Below are 21,056 nucleotides of genomic sequence, written 5' to 3'. Positions count from 1 at the left end.
ATCTCCGCACTCACTTTCCCGCCAAAATGTCATATTACTTCACCATTCTCTCACCAACCGATACGCCGATCTTCAACATCGCATTTGGCACCTCGAAAGGCGGCGGCGATGGCATTGCCCGATTCCGTTTCCCTGACACAGCGCAGTACATGAATCAATTCATCATCCACTCCAGTCTGGACATTGTCGAAGAGGCACAGTGGACCAATGGCGGAATGTGAGTTTCTCGCCTTGCATGAGTTGTTTCGTAGACTCTTTCAGCACCACACCCAGAGCTAATGCTTTAGAATAGGTATCTCAAACACATCGACACCTATCCACCCGCCGCAGCCTACATCTCCGCCTTCCTCACACCTAGCGGCGCCCGCTTCCTCCTTCTACATCAACCTCCGCAACTACCCTCAGGTCCATCCAGTGGTCTTGGATCGTCCTCACTTCTCGGCTCATCCGCATCAACCACTCGTACCTCGTCGAGCTCCATCGCTGCAAACCCGACTTCCCCTCAGACCGAGGAAGCAGTTCGCCAGTTCATGAATGAAGTGTACGAGAGCTATGTTAAGACAGCCATGAGCCCATTCTACAAACAAGGAATGGAAATCAAGAGCCCCGTGTTCCGTGCAAAGGTCACAGGCGCCGGAAAGAAGTGGTTGTAATGGAGTAAGCTGACTGATTCTGTTTTTTTTTCTTTATCATGGAGCGAGGCGTTTTGGACTTGCGTGAACATTAGATCGAAATTGCGTTGCTCTTGCATATGCTGTGTACTTGATACAATTTCTAAGAGAGCCATTGCAAGTGGAAAAGCGAACAGCAAAGATGTATGATACCCAGGAAAGAATAGGGGCAGTTTGTTGGTCAATGCACACTATGATAATGTCCAGACAGTAAACCCTCCAAAGAAAATGATCAGCTATGACTTTTCGACAAAAAGAAAGACCAAAAAAATTGCATATCCCGCTAATTCCATCAAGAAGAAACCTAAAACCTGAAACCCGAAACTTGAAACCCAGGGTCGAAAGACGCTCTTGGATAATTGAATCACCTAGAAAGGGAGTTTTATCCCGAAAAACGCCTGTTTCCGCCCATTTCCCAGCAATTAATCAAACTCACCAATTCGAGGGTGTTCTTTATATGTTTAGCCTGTCAGTTGAGGAGCCAGCTTCTTCATAGTCACGGACTTGAAGCTGTCAACGGCTTGAATCACATCTTCAAGCTTGGCGACAGACCCGAAGATACCTCCTCCCATCTTGATGGACTCGACGGTGCTCATGTGGAGGGATGGCTCGCTGGCTGCACTAGCGTCGTCCAGCAGGACGCAGTCGAATCCACGGTCGTTAGCCTCGCGCATGGTGCTTGAAACACAGACATCGGTAGTAACACCAGCAATAACGAGATTCTTGACACCTTTGTTTCGTAGTATCAGTTCAAAATCCGTGTGAGCGAAGGCACCGCGACCGGGCTTATCAATGATTGGTTCTCCGGGCAGAGGATATAGCTCCTCGACTATGTCGTGACCCAGCTCGCCACGGATAAGCAGGCGACCCATGGGGCCTTGAGAGCCGATTCCCAGGCCCATAGCGTTGTTACGGGAACGGAATAATTCTCTGCTGGAAAGAGTGGACAAGTCGGGACGGTGACCTAGAGTATGGGTTAGCCATTGAAGTAAACAGGAGAGAAATGCGGGCGTCGCGTACGAACCTTCACGAGTGTGGTATACAGGGAAAGCGGCAGAGCGGAAAGAGTGAAGCAGCCGCTGCAACTTGGGAATTAGTGCTTGTGCAGCAGATATGTCGTAACCCTGATACTCGAGGTATCCACCAGGGGCGCAGACTGGTAAAGAGAAACATAAGTATATTTCCCCAAACATGATGCGCATCACGTTCGAGCGCACTTACAATCTTTCTGCATGTCAATGATAACAAGTGCAGTCGTGTACGGAGTAAAGGTCGCATCATGAGGCCAATCGTAAGGGATTGCAGGCAGTTGACCCTTGCGCACCTTGTGATGAGGCACCTGACGGGGCTTCTCGACGATGGGACCATGGTTGTGTGTGGGGTTAAGAACGGTTAAAGTCCAGATACCGGGAGAACCAGCTGCGACAAGCATGAATGGGCAGTCCATTAAGCGTGATGTTCTTCTGCGTTTGCGTGTCTCTTCAGTCAGCCCATTGCGAGGTCGATAGTGTCCGCCGCGATCGCAGCGCAACCAGACTTTGGCAGTCCGTCCTGGCTTCTTCTCGGTGGGCGTGCTTGACGATTTGACCACAACATTATAGCCATGTGCTTTGCCATGTGCTTGAACGGCGGCGAGGAGCGTGTTCCTAACCCGGGGAGGTGCTGGTTAGAAGGGAACGCTTTCGGATGCAAGGGGAAGTCGGCCACTCACTTATCAGGATACGTTCCTTCCGGCGGGGGGATCAATTGCATGGCAAGTTCAGGAATGTCCTGAAGGTCACTCGGCGCGTCCAGGTTCAGATCGGTGGGGTCCGCCATGATGGGCGAGGTGGATGGGCCCAGTCTCGCAAGTAGCCTGGTAAGGGATAGGGTCAGCGCGCGCGTCACATCATCATTTAAAGCTGGCGAGCATGATATACAACGTGGAGCAACTGGTGGGAACCGGAGGGGCGAGGGTAAACAAGTGCGTGGAAGCAGCGTTGACGATCAGCCTCCGATCCAAGGATGCCGTGCGTGGGCATAATCTACCAGATCGGTGGCAGGAAGAAGATGTGGAAGAGAGGCTGAACCACCGAAACGGAAATCGACTGAATGAGACGCACTTTTTGTTTCCCCCTTTCGCGGACAGTAAGATCTACCCCGGAGACCCAAGGAGGCCCAAAAAGAGACCCTCGGGATGAATCCAGATCGCTGATCAGAGTCACTTGCCCAAAGAGGGTTAGACTTGCTAGCCTCAGGCACTAAGACATAGCTCCCTATCGAGCTTAGCGCCTTGCTGGATCCCCTGACGACCGGAACGTGTGTTGACAACTGAACACCCGATCTAATCAACCCAAACCCGCCTCTTGCGACGCCTGCCCGTCCACCGTGAGAGCGTACACACTCCTATAGGATAGGGTAAGTCTATCGGGGCTCAAACACCAATCCGGGGGCTTTTTCAGTTTTTCAGTCATACATTCGTGCTCTCTCGGTGGAGGGTTTCCATTGAACTCATTAACGATCCCGATCCCGCTGCGTCACCGCCTCGCCGAGGGGTTCTTATCAACAACCGTGCGTCGCTACCAACGCAGCCCTATGACCCGTTGAAATATTCGTTCGCTCTTCGTCATAATTGGCAGATCTATCATCTGGCCCCTTTGAAAAGGAAGCAAGAAAACGGTTGACGTTGGACTCGCGCAAGTCTTTGCGGCCCGGGTGCCCAACACGGGACGATGCCGGCCGCCGATGATTCCTCTTCCGAGCGGAAGCACACCAGCAGCTCCTACAGAGACGAACTAGCGCATTACAAGGCCCAGTATGAGCAGCTTGAAACGGAGCTAGCGGATTTTCAACTCTCCAGCCGGGAGCTGGAGGCTGAGCTGGAGAAAGACATTGAGGCCTCAGAGAAGCGGGAGCGCCAGCTGAAAGAGAAAGTCGATAATTTGCGATACGAAGTTGAGGAATGGAAGGTATGGTACTTCTTCATTCTGCTGGCCGATATATGGGAAACTTACACAGCGGCAGACCAAATACAAGCAGTCCAAGGCTGAAGCCAACTCAGTGCAAAATACTTTGCAAAAGGAGATTACTTCCCTACGCGACACGAGCCGCACTCTGCAGTTGAAGCTGCGCGATATCGAAGTTGCCAACGATGACTATGAGCGACAAGCCCGAAATACTTCCTCGTCCCTGGAGGACATGGAATCCAAATTCAACATGGCTATCGAGCGCGGAGTGCTGCTGGAGGAAGAAATGCGCAGTGGTGAACAGGAGCGTGAGGATTTGCGGATCGAGAACCAGCGCCTGCGTGATGAATTATCTGATCTTAAGGTCGAAGCTGAGATCGTTCAAGAGAAGCTGCGACACACCGAGGGGCACGGATTCCGTCGTCGCAAGCCGACCCCCCTGTACCGCAGCCCATCCACCCCCCAGCACCTGGAGATTTTCGATCGGTCGCCTGGAACCGCGACATCCTCTCCTGTTTTTGCGACGCCGCCAGCCAAATCATCGCTGGCAATGTCTGCCGAAACCCCACCTTCACCTCCTATCTCCGAGTCCTCCGCCAGCCTGCGCAGGTCGATCAATGCAACCCCCACCTTCCCTCGAAGCAGGGCAGCAGGCGCCGACCCGATCAATTCGCGCACTTTGATCAATGCCCGCACTGCGCCTCGTCCCACTCACTCCCGGGCCACTTCTCTCGCCTTTAGCAATAATGGTGGCGGACGGTCCACTCCTTCCATGTCGATTTCCTCCCGTGCTAGCCTATCGAGATCGACTACGCAGCGTCCTCCTGGGCTTCCTAAATCCAGTTCACTGTATCAGATCCGTGGCCTTATTGGCAAGATGCAGACGCTCGAGGAGCGAATCCAGTCTGCCAAATCGCGACTTCCTGCGCCGTCCGAGACGTCTTCACGACATGGATCCCCTCGCTCGGGGTCTATTGCTGGAGACAGCCCGGTCCCATCTAGCGTGACCGTCCGAAGAAGCTCTCGCAAGCGGATGAGTGGCAGCAGTTTCGGTTCATCGATACGAGACAGTGAGAGCACTCCGTCCTATCTCCCGCAGAGCCGCCAATCATTTGGAGCTCGAACTCAGGGCGACAGCCGCCCAAGCAGTCGAACCAGCTTCTCCAGTCGTAGCTCCTTCAGCCAGAGTGTCCACTCAGGCGTGCCAATCAATGCGCGGCCCGAAAGTCGGCAGAGCCGCCCTGGGGCTAAAACACCCTCGGACATTATTCAACCAACCCGACGACGGAGAGCCGCCGACCGCGGTCTTCTCTGAGCAACAATGCGGGCCAGACCTCATCTGTCGGCAGCATGTCTGGTATTGATGAAGATCGAGATATTTCTCAGACCCCCACCACTACTCGGATTCCCCAGGACTTCCGACGGCCATCCTTCTCAGCCACCCCGACCCTGAAGAAACGCACGACCAGTGGTGTCTCCGCCATCCCCACTCCCCGGAATTTCAAGACCAGCATCGGCCCCGGGGGCATGCCACCGTCCGAGCGAAAGATGCAAGTGGATGACCTGGGTGAAACTTATTAAAAAGAATTTCCCCGGTACCTCTCCCTGCGGCGTTGAGCTGAGATGTGCGATATTTCCATTAGATTTCGCTTCTTGCGAGTGCTTTATTCGTCGACACCAGTTTGGGAATCGTGGTGTTGCATTTTGTGCATAGCGGCCGCCTGGTTCGTGGCCACGGAGACTCCGCACCGGCGCCATCCTGTACAGTTCTACTCGGCGCTGATGTGGAGCATTGCTCACCTCTTGACCTTTACCATGACCTTTACCTTGATTTGATGTAGCCTTTGGTGGATTCCGAGGCGTCCTAAGCTGTGTCTCAGCGTTTCTTGTTTTCTACGTCGCGAGGCGTTCGATAATACCCACGAGTTTACGTCCTTGAAGTGTTGTTCTGAAGGTTGGTGTGTGAGAGGGAACTCTTCCTCAGCCCAGCCAGCCGCCGAGCCACTAGACCATAGAGGGATTTAGAGCCGAAGACATGTTGGGTAGTATAGGCCATTTGTACATCAATGTCGTTGCCGATGGGGCAGCCCGTCCCGTATCGCCGATCTCACGTTGGGAGCTAGCGGTACGTCACCTACCCTGGCAAGGGTCCCCACCGGTTTACAGCGAGGCCGGAAAGCGACAACTCGGGCATGTATAGACCCGGATAATTTACGTGGTTACTACGTGGTTACTTTACTCCGTTAGCGCCATCTCGTAGTCCGAGGGGGTTTAAGCTGCCGACTCGGTGTCCGACCCCGGGATAATCTATGGAGGGGCTGAGGGGGCGGACACCGTCAGCCACCCAACTCGTCAAGGGGCCAGGGAAATAAGCGGAAACGAAGAGATCGATATCATGAGGGAGTGATGACACTGATGAGGGTGTTTTAAGAGGGTAATGAGAGAAAAGAAGATGAGGACATTATCGAAATCATCGAAAAGGTCGACATGGTCGAAATGGTGGGACGTAGAGACACAGTGGAACCGGCCCAACAAAGACGCGGGAGTTGGGGAAGGGGTGTTCCTGGATGTACCTGACAGTACTAAACAATATGGGAAGGTACTTTCGGTGCACGAGTTGGGATTCTCCACTTGGTGGGACTCTAGAAAATCATCCTCATCATTTTTTTTCTTCTGGCGTCTTCGATCGAGTATTAGTTCGTTGCTATCCAAGAGAAACGAATTTTTTTTTCTCATCTTTTCTTAGTCGGGTTTCGGTGGTCCCGGTAAGTGTTACTGCAACCTCCTTGTTACCTCGCGATCCTGCCCCCGTTTGCGACCAAGCTCCGACGCTGCCGCATTGGGATCTTCGTGTTGCCCGGGCTGACTTGACATTATCCAGTCTTTCCCTTTCCTACTTCTGCTTTCTACCCGCGTCACCGTTTCCGGGTTCGCCACGTTGTACATTACTTCTTTTAATCTCTTCCTTTCGCCTCAACTCTCGCATGGGATCTGAGACTGCCTGATCCATTTACACCATGGGCGTCCCCAACGGCAATCAGCCGTCCAACGGCCACGGCAGCTCCAATGCCGCCAAATACAACCTCCCTTCACATTTCATTGGTGGTAACCACCTCGAAGTAGCACCTCCGAGCTCCGTGAAGGACTTCGTCGCCGAGCATGGCGGTCACTCCGTCATTACGTCGGTAAGTTTGAGACGACAAACATGATTTTATGAGTTCACAAACTCAATTGGAAGGACTTGGGGCTGATTTTCATCTCTTTTCTCATTTTTAGGTGCTTATCGCCAACAACGGTATCGCCGCCGTCAAGGAGATTCGCTCAGTGAGGAAATGGGCCTACGAGACCTTTGGCAACGAGCGAGCCATCCAGTTCACTGTCATGGCCACCCCGGAGGATCTTACCGCCAACGCCGACTACATCCGCATGGCTGACCAATACGTCGAGGTTCCTGGCGGAACGAATAATAATAATTATGCCAACGTCGAGCTGATCGTCGATGTTGCCGAGCGCATGGATGTTCACGCCGTATGGGCTGGATGGGGTCACGCCTCTGAGAACCCTCGGCTACCTGAGTCCCTAGCGGCCTCGCCCAAGAAGATCATCTTCATTGGTCCTCCCGCATCTGCCATGCGCTCGCTGGGTGACAAGATCTCTTCCACCATTGTCGCACAGCATGCTGGTGTGCCCTGTATCCCCTGGTCGGGAACCGGCGTCGAAGAGGTGACGATTGATGAAAAAGGAATTGTGACAGTCGAGGACGATGTCTACGCCCGCGGCTGCACGTTCTCCCCGCCGAAGGTCTGGAGAAGGCTAAGCAGATTGGATTCCCCGTCATGGTCAAGGCCTCCGAGGGTGGTGGTGGTAAGGGTATCCGTAAGGTCGACAACGAGGAGGACTTCGTCTCCCTGTACAATGCGGCCGCCAACGAGATCCCCGGTTCTCCTATTTTCATCATGAAGCTGGCTGGTAACGCTCGCCACTTGGAGGTGCAGCTGCTTGCTGATCAGTACGGTAACAACATCTCCCTCTTCGGCCGTGACTGCTCTGTTCAGCGTCGTCACCAGAAGATTATTGAGGAGGCACCCGTCACCATTGCCAAACAACCCACTTTCCAGGCAATGGAGAAGGCTGCTGTCAGCCTTGGTCGTCTGGTCGGTTACGTGTCTGCCGGTACCGTCGAGTATCTGTACTCGCATTCCGATGACAAGTTCTACTTCCTCGAGTTGAACCCCCGTCTTCAAGTGGAACATCCCACCACTGAAATGGTCTCTGGTGTCAACCTGCCCGCTGCCCAGCTCCAGATCGCCATGGGTATTCCTCTGCACCAGATCCGCGACATTCGTCTCCTGTACGGTGTTGACCCCAACACCACCGGCGAGATTGACTTCGATTTCTCCAGCGAGGAGAGTCTGAAGACTCAGCGCCGCCCTCAGCCCAAGGGCCACACCACTGCTTGCCGTATTACCTCTGAAGATCCCGGCGAGGGTTTCAAGCCTTCCAGTGGTACCATGCACGAGCTGAACTTCCGCAGTTCTTCTAACGTTTGGGGTTACTTCTCCGTCGGAACCTCTGGTGGTATCCACAGTTTCTCGGACAGCCAGTTCGGTCACATTTTCGCCTACGGTGAGAATCGTTCTGCCTCGCGCAAGCACATGGTTGTTGCTCTGAAGGAATTGAGCATTCGTGGTGACTTCCGTACCACCGTTGAGTACCTCATCAAGCTGTTGGAAACTCCCGCTTTCGAGGACAACACCATCACCACCGGTTGGCTCGACCAGCTCATCTCCAACAAGCTGACAGCCGAGCGCCCTGACCCTATTGTCGCTGTTATCTGTGGTGCCGTCACCAAGGCCCACCTTGCCAGTGAGGCTGGCATTGAGGAGTACCGCAAGGGTCTGGAGAAGGGTCAAGTTCCTTCCAAGGAAGTCCTCAAGACTGTCTTCCCCGTAGACTTCATCTACGAGGGTGCTCGCTACAAGTTCACTGCCACTCGCGCTAGTCTGGACAGCTACCACCTGTTCATCAACGGTTCCAAGTGCTCCGTTGGTGTTCGTGCTCTGGCTGACGGTGGTCTGCTGGTCTTGCTCAGCGGCCGCAGTCACAATGTCTACTGGAAGGAGGAGCCTGCTGCCACTCGTCTGAGTGTGGATGGCAAGACCTGCCTTTTGGAGCAGGAGAACGACCCCACTCAGCTTCGCTCCCCCTCTCCCGGTAAGCTGGTCAAGTTCACTGTCCAGAACGGTGAGCACATCCGCGCTGGCCAGGCCTACGCTGAGGTTGAAGTCATGAAGATGTACATGCCTCTGATCGCTCAGGAGGATGGTATGGTGCAGCTCCTCAAGCAGCCCGGAGCCACTTTGGAAGCGGGTGATATCCTCGGTATTCTCGCTTTGGATGACCCTTCGCGTGTTAAGCACGCTCACCCCTTCACTGGCCAGCTGCCCGACCTTGGCCCTCCCGTCGTTGTCGGTATGAAACCCCCCGCAGCGCTTCTGGTTACTGTACACCATTCTGGAGAACATCCTTCGTGGTTTCGACAACCAGGTCATTATGGGTGAGACTCTGAAGGAGCTTGTTGAGGTCCTTCGCAACCCCGAGCTTCCTTATGGAGAGTGGAATGCCCAGTCATCCGCTCTGCACTCGCGTATGCCTCAGAAGCTGGATGCCCAGCTCGAAGGCGTCGTCGAGAAGGCCAAGTCTCGCAAGGCTGAATTCCCTGCCAAGCAGCTCCAGAAGATTATTTCTCGTTTCATTGAGGACCACGTTAACCCCGCCGATGCCGAGATCCTTAAAACCACTCTCTCGCCCTTGACGCTGGTTATCAACAAGTATCTCGACGGCCTGAAGACCAACGAGTATAATGTCTTCATCAGTCTCTTGGAGCAGTACTACGGTGTCGAGAAGCTGTTCTCCACCGGTACTAAGCGTGACGAGGATGTCATTCTCAAGCTTCGCGAGGAGAACAAGGACGATATCACCAAGGTCGTACACACTGTCCTCTCTCACAGCCGCGTTGGCTCCAAGAACAACCTGATACTGGCCATCTTGGAAATGTACCGCCCCAACCAGCCCAACCTCGGCAATGTCAGCAAGCACTTCAAGCCTATTTTGAAAAAGCTTACTGACCTCGAGGCTCGCTCCACCGCTAAGGTCACTCTCAAGGCTCGTGAGGTTCTCATCCAGTGCGCTATGCCATCGCTGGAGGAACGCTTGTCCCAGATGGAGCACATCCTGCGCTCTTCTGTTGTCGAGTCCCGCTACGGCGAGACTGGCTGGGACCACCGTGAGCCCGATGCTGGTATCTTGAAGGAGGTCGTCGACTCCAAGTATACCGTCTTTGATGTACTTCCTCGCTTCTTCGTCCACCAGGACCCCTGGGTCACCCTCGCTGCTCTGGAGGTCTATGTCCGCCGCGCTTATCGTGCCTACACTGTCAAGAGCCTTGACTACAGCGCCGCTGGTGAGCCTCCCCTCCTGTCTTGGGACTTCACCCTCGGCAAGCTGGGTCAGGCTGAGTTTGGTCCTATCTCCTCCACTCAGCCCTCGGCTCCCGGCACCCCTACCGCTGAAAGCAACCCATTCAAGCGCATTAACTCCATCAGTGACATGTCCTACCTGGTCAACGACCCCTCCACCGACCCTATCCGCCGCGGTGTCATTATTCCCGTGCAGTACCTGGAGGATGCAGAGGAATTCCTACCCAAGGCTCTGGAGGCCTTCAACCGCGCTGGCGCCAAGGCCCATAAGGCTGACAACGGCCTGATTGCCAATCTTGAGGGCAAGCGTCGCCCTGCACCCCCGGGTGCTAAGGAGAACGATGACGAGCTTACTGGTGTCCTCAATATTGCTATCCGTGACATTGAAGAGCAGGATGACTCTCAGATCGCTTCCCAGATGCAGAGACTGTTAGCTGACAACAAGGAGGAGTTGCTCTCCCGCCGCATCCGCCGGGTGACCTTCATCTGTGCCAAGAACGGTGTCTACCCCGGATACTTCACCTTCCGTGGCCCCAAGTATGAGGAAGATGAGAGCATTCGCCACAACGAGCCTGCTCTTGCCTTCCAGCTTGAGCTTGGCCGTCTGTCCAAGTTCAAGATCAAGCCCGTTTTCACTGAGAACCGTAACATTCACGTCTACGAGGCGCTTGGAAAGGGTCCCGAAAGCGACAAGGCCGTCGACAAGCGCTACTTTGTTCGCGCTGTCGTCCGTCCTGGTCGTCTGCGTGATGACATTCCCACAGCCGAATACCTGATCTCGGAGGCTGATCGCCTGATGAACGATATTTTGGATGCCCTTGAGATCATTGGCAACAACAACTCTGACCTTAACCACATCTTCATCAACTTCTCCCCGTCTTCAACCTGCAGCCCATCGATGTCGAGCAGGCTCTTGCTGGCTTCCTCGACCGCTTCGGTCGTCGCCTGTGGCGCCTCCGTGTCACCGGAGCTGAGATTCGCATCCTTTGCACTGATCCCTCCACCGGCATGCCCTACCCTCTGCGTGTTATCATCAGCAACACCTACGGCTTCATCATCCAGGTTGAGCTGTACATCGAGCGTAAGTCCGAGAAGGGCGAGTGGATTTTCCAGAGCATTGGTGGTACTACCAAGCTCGGCTCCATGCACATGCGCCCGTGTGTCTACTCCTTACCCTACTAAGGAGTGGCTGCAGCCCAAGCGTTACAAAGCTCACCTCATGGGAACTCAGTACGTGTACGATTTCCCCGAGCTGTTCCGCCAGGCCTTCCAGAACGCTTGGACCAAGGCTGTCGCGGATATCCCCTCGCTGTCTTCTCAGCGCCCAGCTATCGGCGAGTGCATTGACTATGAGGAATTGGTCCTCGATGACACTGACAATCTGGTTGAGGTCTCCCGTGAGCCCGGCACCAACTCTCACGGTATGGTCGGCTGGATCGTCACTGCCCGTACCCCAAGTACCCCAAGGGTCGTCGTTTCATTATTGTTGCCAACGACATCACCTTCCAGATTGGTTCGTTCGGCCCCCAGGAAGATAAATTCTTCCACAAGTGCACTGAGCTCGCTCGCAAGCTTGGTATCCCGCGTATCTACTTGTCTGCCAACTCCGGTGCCCGTATCGGTATGGCCGATGAGCTGATCCCATACTTCTCCGTTGCCTGGAACGATGCTTCCAAACCTGAGGCTGGCTTCAAGTACCTCTACCTCACTCCCGAGGTCAAGAAGCGCTTCGATGCTGGCAAGAAGAAGGAGGTCATTACTGAGCTCATTCACGACGAGGGTGAGGATCGCTACAAGATCACCACTATCATTGGTGCCAAGGACGGCCTTGGTGTTGAGTGTCTCAAGGGCTCCGGTCTCATCGCTGGTGCTACTTCCAAGGCCTACGAGGACATTTTCACCATCACGCTGGTTACCTGCCGTTCCGTCGGTATCGGTGCCTACCTTGTTCGTCTTGGTCAGCGTGCTATCCAGGTTGAGGGCCAGCCCATCATCCTGACTGGTGCTCCTGCCATCAACAAGCTGCTCGGTCGTGAGGTCTATACCTCCAACTTGCAGCTTGGAGGTACCCAGATCATGTACAACAACGGTGTTTCCCACATGACTGCGGCTGACGACTTCGACGGTGTTCGCAAGATCGTCGAGTGGATGTCCTTCGTTCCCGACAAGAAGGGTGCTCCTATCCCCATCCGCCCCTGGTCTGATAACTGGGATCGTGATGTCGCCTACTACCCGCCTCCCAAGCAGTCCTACGATGTCCGCTGGCTCATTGGTGGTAAGCAGGAACCAGAAGGCTTCCTCCCTGGTCTGTTCGACAAAGACTCATTTGAAGAGTCCCTCGGCGGTTGGGCTCGCACTGTTGTTGTTGGTCGTGCTCGCCTTGGTGGTATTCCCATGGGTGTCATCGCTGTCGAGACCCGCTCTGTTGAGAACGTTACTCCTGCTGACCCAGCCAACCCCGACTCTATGGAGATGATCACCCAGGAGGCTGGTGGTGTTTGGTACCCCAACTCCGCCTACAAGACGGCCCAGGCTCTCCGTGATTTCAACAACGGTGAGCAGCTGCCCGTCATGATCCTTGCCAACTGGAGAGGTTTCTCTGGTGGTCAGCGTGACATGTACAACGAGGTCCTCAAGTACGGTTCGTACATCGTCGATGCTCTCGTCAAGCACGAGCAGCCCATCTTCGTGTACATCCCTCCTCACGGTGAGCTCCGTGGTGGATCGTGGGTCGTCGTTGACCCCACCATTAACCCCGATCAAATGGAGATGTACGCCGACGAAGAGTCCCGCGGTGGTGTCCTCGAGCCCGAAGGTATTGTGAACATCAAGTACCGCCGCGACAAGCAGCTTGATACCATGGCCCGCCTGGACACCACCTATGGTGACCTCCGCCGTTCCCTCGAAGACACCTCCCTCAGCAATGAGCAGTTGACCGAGATCAAGGCCAAGATGGCCATCCGTGAAGAGCAGCTCCTGCCTGTCTACCTGCAGATCGCTCTCCAATTCGCCGACCTGCACGACCGCGCCGGCCGCATGCAAGCCAAGAACACCATTCGCCATCCCCTGAAGTGGCAGAACGCTCGCCGCTTCTTCTACTGGCGCCTACGCCGCCGTCTCAGTGAAGAGTTGATCGTCAAGCGCATGGTCGCCGCTTCTGCCACCCCTGCTCCTCGCAATGGTGCCGGTGGCGCCATTCCCTCCACTGGTGCGGCCTCCACCAGTACTGAGACACCCCGTGCCGCGCACCTCCGCACTTTGCACGCCTGGACCGGCCTGCTGGACGAGGAGCTCGAGCATGATGACCTCAAGGTCGCCACCTGGTACGAGGAGAACAAGAAGATCGTGCATGCCAAGGTTGAGGCCTTGCGCACGGAGGCGTTGCCTCTGAGGTCGCGCAGCTGCTTATTGGAAACAAGGAGGGTGGTCTTCGTGGTGTGCAGCAGGTGCTTTCTATGTTGCCTGTTGAGGAGCGCGAGAATGTGCTCAAGTACCTTGGATCCGCATAACTGTTTCCGATCCTCGGAAATTTGGGAAGTACTTTGGGCTTCCATTATCATGACTTGATATGCTCTTTTCCCTTTCTCTTTTTCTTTGTTTATCCAAGAGTGCATCGGTGTTTTCGTGATCGGTATGATTTGTCTTGAATGTTTAGTTTCCAATACATTTAATTTGTGTGTACCACAATATCTCACTTAGTAAAATTTGGACGTTCGGACTGAGTTACTCGTAATTATGAAGCTCGGCTGCTGCCTGCACGATGCATTGTCCATGGTGGAGAGTAGTGGAGACTTTGCCGCGACGTTGCGCTGTTCGAATCCCTGGAAATAACTTTTAAGAGCTTTATTGAGGTGGCCAGTGGTGATGCCTGCTCGAGGTGAGTTGAAGATGGATTCCAACCCGACAAATGATTATATTCATATATTCACTGTACTCTCATAAGGTTACTGGGCTCCAAACCCACTTCTTACGTGAGACTATAAAACGATTGTTGAACTGCATTGTCGGACACCCTGTTCGGTAAGGGATGTCTTGCTGAGATTCAGGCATAAATTCCTTATGAGGTCTAGCGTGAATTCGTGGGGCTACATTTAAAAACAGTGCTCGGTATCAGCGAAGTCCTATTGATGGTGGCATCAAATCACCAGAAAACCCGAGAAATACCTGGAAGTGAGCCATGGAAGCTGCAAGAAAGTTTGATCTGTCCGACATGGACAAAATGGGCATTCGCAAGTCTGTGAAACTCTTCATAGTCTACGAGCTTCAGCCTACAGTTGCTCTAGACGTGTTGTTCGCCTCCATCACGGCAGGCGTGAGCAATGCAACCAAACAACTGCCGATGATGGCAGGGAATATTGAAGTTGACAGCTCTGGCAAAGCTTTCATCGTCACAGCCCCAGGAAGCCAAGTCGATGTCAACATCCGCCGATTCGAGCCCACGGAGCACAAGCCTCTGTCCGTCCTTGCCGCGAGTGGCTTTCATCCCGAAGACATGGATCCCAGTCAGCTATTACCCGAAGAGTCTACCGCCACGAGTTCGGTCTGCAGTTTGCAGCTAAGTCTCATCGAGGGTGGCCTGATCTTGGGCTTCAGAGTGAATCACGCCGCTGGAGACTGGTCCTCAATTGATACATTCCTTTCTCTTGTCTGTCAAGGTAGCAAGGCCCATCAAGAAGGATTGGAAATGCCCACGCATACTCCAGATTTAAACAGAGCCCCTTACAATGCCTCGGCATCCGGGCCAACCCTTTCGAGAGCAGAGCTATTGGAAAAGTTACCAATGTTTCACATCATGGACATGAGCCAGTTCAAACCAAAACCACCACCTACGTCCAAATCAGGCATTTACAGAATCTCCGAACCATCAATTCAACGCCTCAAAGCTCAATGTGCGCCATTCCTGGGTTCAGGAGACTACATAACCTCATATGGCTGCATCTCCGCTCTCATCTGGACAACAGTTACGCGCATCCGACTTCACCTTCATCCCGAGAAAGCGACATCGCCATCCCGCTTCATTCACCCTATCAACGTGCGCACTCGAGACCCAGAGAAGAAGACCTCGGACTTGTATTTCGGCAATGCCGTTCTTGCAAGCCAGGCGGGCCCTCGCGCAGCTCGTGACGTGGCATTCGGCGGCGACCAAGGCATTGCAAGGACAGCAGCTTTGATCCGCGAATCCGTAAACGCCATCACTATGGATTCCATCGGTCATATGACTTCGCTTCTAAAATCACTTTCCCTAGGAGAGATGTTAGGCTCTCATGCGGACTTTGCTGATATGGATATGATGATGACTAGCTGGTACTCAGGTACCGCGGAGCAGTATGATGTTGGCGCTGGGGCCGTTCCGGTGGCGGTACGCCTGCCGTCTACCATGGCCGGGGCTTCCATAATCTTGCCCAATTTCTCGCGCAGAGGAACAAGAGTCTTTGAGGTTCTTGTCGAGTTGGCGGTCGAGGAGCATGGTTTGTTGAGGCAGGATGCGGAGTTTTTGAAGTATTTCGAGATTGTTGCGTGATGACAAGTATCGGTTTGTACAGCAAAAGATAGCGTCCGTCATATCATATTCATGGAATTCTTAATGCTCCACTCCCATAATTCTGCCTTCACTCCTGCCAGTATAGCCTGATCGTACTCTTCACAGCGCTCAACACCCGAAGAACTTTCAAAGAGATCTCGCTGGAAGGTTAAGAAATTCTCCCGTCTCTTATAGTCGGAGTACCGTATGGTTTGAAGTAGAAAGACGTATTCTCGTTTTCTTCGCCTAGAAGCTTCTTTCGTAGTTGACGTTCACGATCTCGCACGCGTTTCTGATATGCGCGGTCTCGGCGTTGCTTCTTTTTCTTGTCCGATTCACCGAACAGACCTTTGAACCAAGCCAGCATATTGATGGTGACCTTGGAGATTTGCGAAGAGGATGTATTGTACGAGAATGAGTTCGTCTTTGAGGGGCCTTAAAAGGCCTGAGCGGGGGCGCTGTCAGCCTTACGTTGGGGGCGGCTCTTGTTCACGCCATGATTCCTAGTTGGGATGTATCGATATGTAGGGTTGAAGAGATAGACGACAAAGATGATTAGAACTACTTTTGACTCTACTACATTCCCCCTGTGGAACATCCAGTCCAGTGATTATATCAATTTCAAATGCCCACACCGATCCCAGTACCCCCGTTATTCCCGATGCCGACTCCGATGGCAGTGCCCAGGCCTCCTTCCTTGCACCCGTGTTCCCAGCCCTCTTCCAATCTACTTTCGATACTTCCCTCTTCCACTCCACCGGCTCCATCAAGACCAACTCCCTCCGTGGAGCCACCTTCCAGGCCACCTTCACTACCAAGTTCGGACTCCCCGAGAGAGTTGCCTTTTAGGCCTGTACCGAGTCCCTCTTCACCTATTCCTGCCAAGTCGGCCCCACCAACTTCAGCGGCAGCAGTTTCACCAGTACTGGATTCGCCCACACCAGCTGCAGCTCCTTCTCCACTTTCTTCTGCGCTAGCGATGCTGGGCCCGCCAGTGTCACTCGGAATCATGCTCGCTGATGGTCCTGCAATTGATGCAATTGTAGATACCGGGACATTCTGTACCGGTCCAGAGGAAGTGAGACTGCAGCCGGCCCGATGGAGGATGATCCCGTCGGTGGCCGAGTAGATGATAAAGCTGGAGTACATGACGAGGAAGGCGGTACAGCATAAGTCGGCGCAATAGATGGAACCGGCGCAATTGAAGAAACAGGGACAATAATAGATGGTGCTTCAGAGGGGCCTGGTGCAACTGAAACACACGGAATACAGCTCGGCGTAACAGGAGCAAGTGGAGCAACCGAGGGAGCCGAAGCAACAACTGGTGGTGTGTCTGACGGCATTGGAGCTGCAATAGAAATTGGTGCTGGTGCAGAAGATACAACTGGACCGACTGAAGGTACCGGAACAACGACAAGTGGTGTTTCAGACGGAGCAGGTGCAATGCTAGGAGCTGATGGAACCACAAGCGGTGTAGGATAAATCGGCATGGAAGGGGTTATCGCAGGTAAACTCGGCACCACCGAGGTCATTATAATGGGTATGACTGACGGGGTGAATGGCAGTTCTGATCCGCCACCGGTGCCCTCAATACCTCCAGGACCAGCTCCTTCTGTACTGGCACCTCCTATACCTGAACCTCCATGTCCAGTTTGCCCAGTCCCGGATCCTTCACCTAGGCCTTCTCCAAGACCGACACCTCCATAGCTTCCAAGGCTAGCACCATTGCCGGAGCCTTCGATGCCGGCAGTTCCCAAGCTGGGACCTATGTCAGAGCCTTGATATCCAGAGCTTCCAGTGACTGGTCCTCCTAGGGCAGAGCCTTCAAGGCCAGGTCCAAGCCCGGCTCCTAGTCCGGCTCCTAGTCCAGACCCCAGACCGGACTCGAGGCTAGCTCCTTCAAAAGAAGAGTCTTCGTTGGCATAGCCTCCAGAAATGGACCCTTCGACGTTTGAAGCTCCAAGACCAGACCCCTCGCCAAACCCAGACCCTTCGCCAAATCCAGACCCTTCGCCAAATCCAGACCCTTGACTGGCGCCTGCACCTACATGCAAATCTCCGCCTTTCTCAATGTAAGCTCCACCTAGACTCGAGCCGACGTCCAGATGAGAATCGACGGACCCTAATTGAATTCGAGTTATAGATCAAAATCATCAAGACAAAAGTAGGGTTACGAACCAGCAAGTGGAAAAGTGGGAGCAGCTTGAGCAGTCAACGGGGAGCCCGACAAGGGCGAGGAAGTAATCTCGTCGCATAGTGTCGTGTGCTGGGAAATTTCGCCTATTATTGACGTTTCACCGATTCACTGGGAGTACGCAGTCTGACAAATTGACTATGTTGATATGCGGATAGACTTACAATGTAGAGAATGGGTCAAATAGCTCACATAGTAGATAGCCTTTTTATACGTCGGCATAATTCTCCCAAAGGAACTAGAGAATACATCAACAGGCGTACCTAGTATTCGTTCGGGTCTTGAATCTATCCGTTAAGCACATCTCAGTCTCGGAGCTCATACCTCACACCCGAAGTTAGGATTGAAATATTCTGACATGAACTCCTTGCGTCGGATAACGCTATTGGCGAGAGCCATATTGGATACCGGATAGTGTCACTAGGTTCCTGAATATCCCTATTTCTGATTCTCGCCCTGCATCTATCGACCTATGGCGTGGTGGCTTTCCGTCGGGTTCCCCATGTACTTTGTGGATTGTATCGGACATGTCCTACTCAGTCCTATTGTGATTTGATTGTAATACATATCATGACATGAAGGTCTCCGAGGTCAGCTATCCATGTGTTGGACACTATATGGGAAAATGAATGGATCATCTCCCGGTGGATTTCTTTGTTTCTTTTCATAGCTCCGGGATCTGAAATTTCAAAGTAAGTATGGCCAGGTTTGCCTGGGCCCAGAAAGAGCAGCAAAGTTACCTAGCTGCCAGGCCTCTCCTTTGAATGGAGTCCCAAGAATCTGTTAATAGCAAATCCGGTGCACATAAAAATAGCACAGTGAAATATGCAAAAGCGGTGTGGACTTCTTGGAAACTTGTCAGACGTGAAGCGTTTTCCAAAGGCTAAAAGGCACGGCTAAGACTGCCAGCCGCAAACACGGATTTTTTCATTGAAAGTATTCGGTAAAGGGCTTTTCTGTAAACAATATCAATTTCTGGACGCGAGGATCAGATAGAGTAGGAGTATGCAAGAATAGATCCCCATCTGAACCATGATCCTTGGATGACTCATGGATCAGGGACAGCCGGTCGAACCTCGAGTTACTCGCTATAGCTCCATCACTTTATTGTCGGCTGTCGTGTGGTTTGATTCTCTGGGTATTTCATAGCTTCAACATGGGGTATCACTTTCGGAGCACAGTTTCAATTCGCCCTTCGAAGCAATTGATGTTGAAATTCTGCGTTCTTTCTTCTAGAGAGTAAGAAGCAGGAAAAACAAGAAAGGTCCCGAACGAGCAGAAAGGTAACATTCATCAAAGTCGCGAAAGACCCGGCCCGGGGCTGACCAGACGACTGGCTTAACCCTAGATGGATTCTACCTCGCTAGGCTTACGGTAAACAGGTCAAGTCCTCAATTGTCTGCTGCATCTCTAGCTGATGACTCCACATGCTAGTTACCTCACAGGCTTAGCGCCCGACGAGGAATCCCAGTTGAGCGGGTTCTGATGACACCTGACATCTGAGTACTTCTTGACCCAGACAAACTGCGCAGGTGATGTTTAAGATGGCGGGCGTCAGGGATTAAAGGAGCGAAAAGTCGGAGAAGAAAGATGATATTTCCGTGTCACAAACGTCGAAATGCCCAAACCATCGTCAGCTACAGCAGGCTCAGAAAGACGATGTGGGAATTCTACCTCAAGAAAATAAATTTGCGTCTGAGATTCTAGGTCGTGCAATGAACCTGATCTCCACAAATGACTATGAGCTGATGCAACTGGAAAAGTCAAGTCACTTTGCGCTAGCGACGGGCGTTACTGAATCTGAGACTAGTCCAGATTACCCCTAGTCTTCTCAGCCCTGCGGTTTGGAGCGGGATGAAGCATGACGGTCTCTATCACTAGCGACCCAATCCCAACGCAAGATGCAACCACGAAGACGTGACTGTTGCCTGGCATCGTATCACCACGAGGTCTTTATTTAGATAGGCTTTCCTCTCTTAACGCCCCGAAGACCCCTGTCTAAAACACGCACACTTTCATCACCCCGGGATAGGCAGCGACATTTCTGCCGTCGTCCATGCTGATCACTGATCAATGGGAGACTATGCACGAAGGTTGTGGACGATTGGACTTGATGTAAACAACGGAGACTCGTGCCATTTAGTTTTGAGAGAACCACGATCAAGAAAGCCACCTAAGCCGAGGAAATAGAGAAGAGGAATGTAAAAAGAATTGGCCCCGCCAGATCATTGAAGACTTTACAGGAAATAGGATATTGGAAAGATGAATTGGAAAGCAAAGTAGAATAATCTTCGATCAGGGTCTTATCTCAACAGTGGTGCGGGTTCCGAACTTGAATGTTCAAGCGAAAAGTAGTCATATAGAAATCACCATACTCGACGTAAAAAGGGCTATGATGGTTGTCACCTAGAAAGCCCCGCAGGGTTAGCAATTTGCTCTAATAACAGGTCAGTGTAATATGTACGCACAGTCTCATTTTGCATGGAAAGCTCCCTGTTCCATCTGACCCGGCGTAGCTGCAGGGTAGACTACCGGTTCTGGCTCTTGAGGATAATTGTCGTTGGCCCACTGTGTGATAGGAGGTGGCTGGAACGAGTGTTTTTGGATCTGTCTTTGTTCCTCCTTTTTCTCGCGACGCATTTTGATGAGAACGATCACAACAACGGTGATAACGACGAGAACGACAATGGGAATGAGGATGGCTTTGAGAAGAATCTTGATGAGGCCCATCTGGACGAAGCACGTTTATCTAATAAAGAACGAAGAAAGCCGGGTCTCAGTCTATGGTGTAGTCTGTGCTGACGATGATTAGCACGAACGGCGAGCCTGAAGGAGTTTTATAATCTGGATATCCCTCTGCTATAGTCTTTCGTACAGGACCTTGGTGAGAGGGCGCTTATTGTCACTCTTTGGTTGGGTAAAACGGGCCATTGTGACACAGGCCTACTGCGACGATGTGCTTCTAACTCAAGAGCCAACGTAGTCCACTGATTGGCTTGTATCGACATTGTTTCCTCCGCAAATTTAAGTTTGAAAGACCGTAACATGAAGGCTTAGCTAGGTTTCAGCCCTACAGGGCTGGTGTGATTGTGCTATCTCAACTGAGAGTTTCGTAAACAATTCGAATAAGCTTTCAAATTGCTTCCAGGATCATCGAGAAACATAGAGGTCGGCTGCATTACGTGGAGAAGATTCAAGATGCCAAGTCTTCATTATTGATGCTAGAAAGTCAAAAATCATTCAGTC

The 21,056-nt window shown here is 52.7% G+C and overlaps 8 protein-coding genes across 8 annotated transcripts; 5 read left to right on the top strand and 3 right to left on the bottom strand.

Annotated features, from left to right (window-relative positions):
• Positions 1–26: 26 nt before the first annotated feature.
• N7477_003218 (TRAPP subunit TRS20) lies at positions 27–653 on the top strand (the record flags this gene model as incomplete). The annotated part of the gene is made up of 2 exons (XM_056964881.1): positions 27–217; positions 293–653. The coding sequence occupies 2 exons, from the start codon at positions 27–29 to the stop codon at positions 651–653; spliced, it is 552 nt and encodes a 183-aa protein (XP_056824834.1).
• Positions 654–1,132: 479 nt separating this feature from the next.
• Positions 1,133–2,489, bottom strand: N7477_003217 (cysteine hydrolase family protein; the record flags this gene model as incomplete). The annotated part of the gene is made up of 4 exons (XM_056964880.1): positions 1,133–1,635; positions 1,696–1,827; positions 1,893–2,317; positions 2,383–2,489. 4 exons carry the CDS (start codon positions 2,487–2,489, stop codon positions 1,133–1,135), a joined length of 1,167 nt encoding a protein of 388 aa, XP_056824833.1.
• An 893-nt stretch (positions 2,490–3,382) lies between these two features.
• On the top strand, positions 3,383–4,931 carry N7477_003216 (uncharacterized protein; the record flags this gene model as incomplete). The annotated part of the gene is made up of 2 exons (XM_056964879.1): positions 3,383–3,619; positions 3,675–4,931. The coding sequence occupies 2 exons, from the start codon at positions 3,383–3,385 to the stop codon at positions 4,929–4,931; spliced, it is 1,494 nt and encodes a 497-aa protein (XP_056824832.1).
• Positions 4,932–4,966: 35 nt separating this feature from the next.
• N7477_003215 (uncharacterized protein) lies at positions 4,967–5,197 on the top strand (the record flags this gene model as incomplete). Its single annotated transcript, XM_056964878.1, has 1 exon — positions 4,967–5,197. One exon carries the CDS (start codon positions 4,967–4,969, stop codon positions 5,195–5,197), a length of 231 nt encoding a protein of 76 aa, XP_056824831.1.
• A 1,436-nt stretch (positions 5,198–6,633) lies between these two features.
• N7477_003214 (acetyl-CoA carboxylase ACC1) lies at positions 6,634–13,604 on the top strand (the record flags this gene model as incomplete). Its single annotated transcript, XM_056964877.1, has 6 exons — positions 6,634–6,801; positions 6,893–7,417; positions 7,462–9,084; positions 9,137–11,521; positions 11,605–13,452; positions 13,497–13,604. 6 exons carry the CDS (start codon positions 6,634–6,636, stop codon positions 13,602–13,604), a joined length of 6,657 nt encoding a protein of 2,218 aa, XP_056824830.1.
• Positions 13,605–14,272: 668 nt separating this feature from the next.
• On the top strand, positions 14,273–15,616 carry N7477_003213 (uncharacterized protein; the record flags this gene model as incomplete). Its single annotated transcript, XM_056964876.1, has 1 exon — positions 14,273–15,616. One exon carries the CDS (start codon positions 14,273–14,275, stop codon positions 15,614–15,616), a length of 1,344 nt encoding a protein of 447 aa, XP_056824829.1.
• Positions 15,617–16,237: 621 nt separating this feature from the next.
• On the bottom strand, positions 16,238–18,209 carry N7477_003212 (uncharacterized protein; the record flags this gene model as incomplete). The annotated part of the gene is made up of 5 exons (XM_056964875.1): positions 16,238–16,598; positions 16,667–17,738; positions 17,795–17,896; positions 17,975–18,048; positions 18,142–18,209. 5 exons carry the CDS (start codon positions 18,207–18,209, stop codon positions 16,238–16,240), a joined length of 1,677 nt encoding a protein of 558 aa, XP_056824828.1.
• A 2,073-nt stretch (positions 18,210–20,282) lies between these two features.
• On the bottom strand, positions 20,283–20,540 carry N7477_003211 (uncharacterized protein; the record flags this gene model as incomplete). The annotated part of the gene is made up of 1 exon (XM_056964874.1): positions 20,283–20,540. The coding sequence occupies one exon, from the start codon at positions 20,538–20,540 to the stop codon at positions 20,283–20,285; it is 258 nt and encodes an 85-aa protein (XP_056824827.1).
• Between the last annotated feature and the right edge of the window lie 516 nt (positions 20,541–21,056).

The sequence above is a fragment of the Penicillium maclennaniae genome (genome assembly GCF_028827695.1).
Source record: "Penicillium maclennaniae strain IBT 15551 chromosome Unknown utg000003l:1.0-5670915.0:1.0-5674809.0, whole genome shotgun sequence".
NCBI lineage: Eukaryota > Fungi > Ascomycota > Eurotiomycetes > Eurotiales > Aspergillaceae > Penicillium > Penicillium maclennaniae.
Note: the sequence above shows the minus strand (reverse complement) of the source record. Positions and strands in the feature narration are given on the sequence as shown.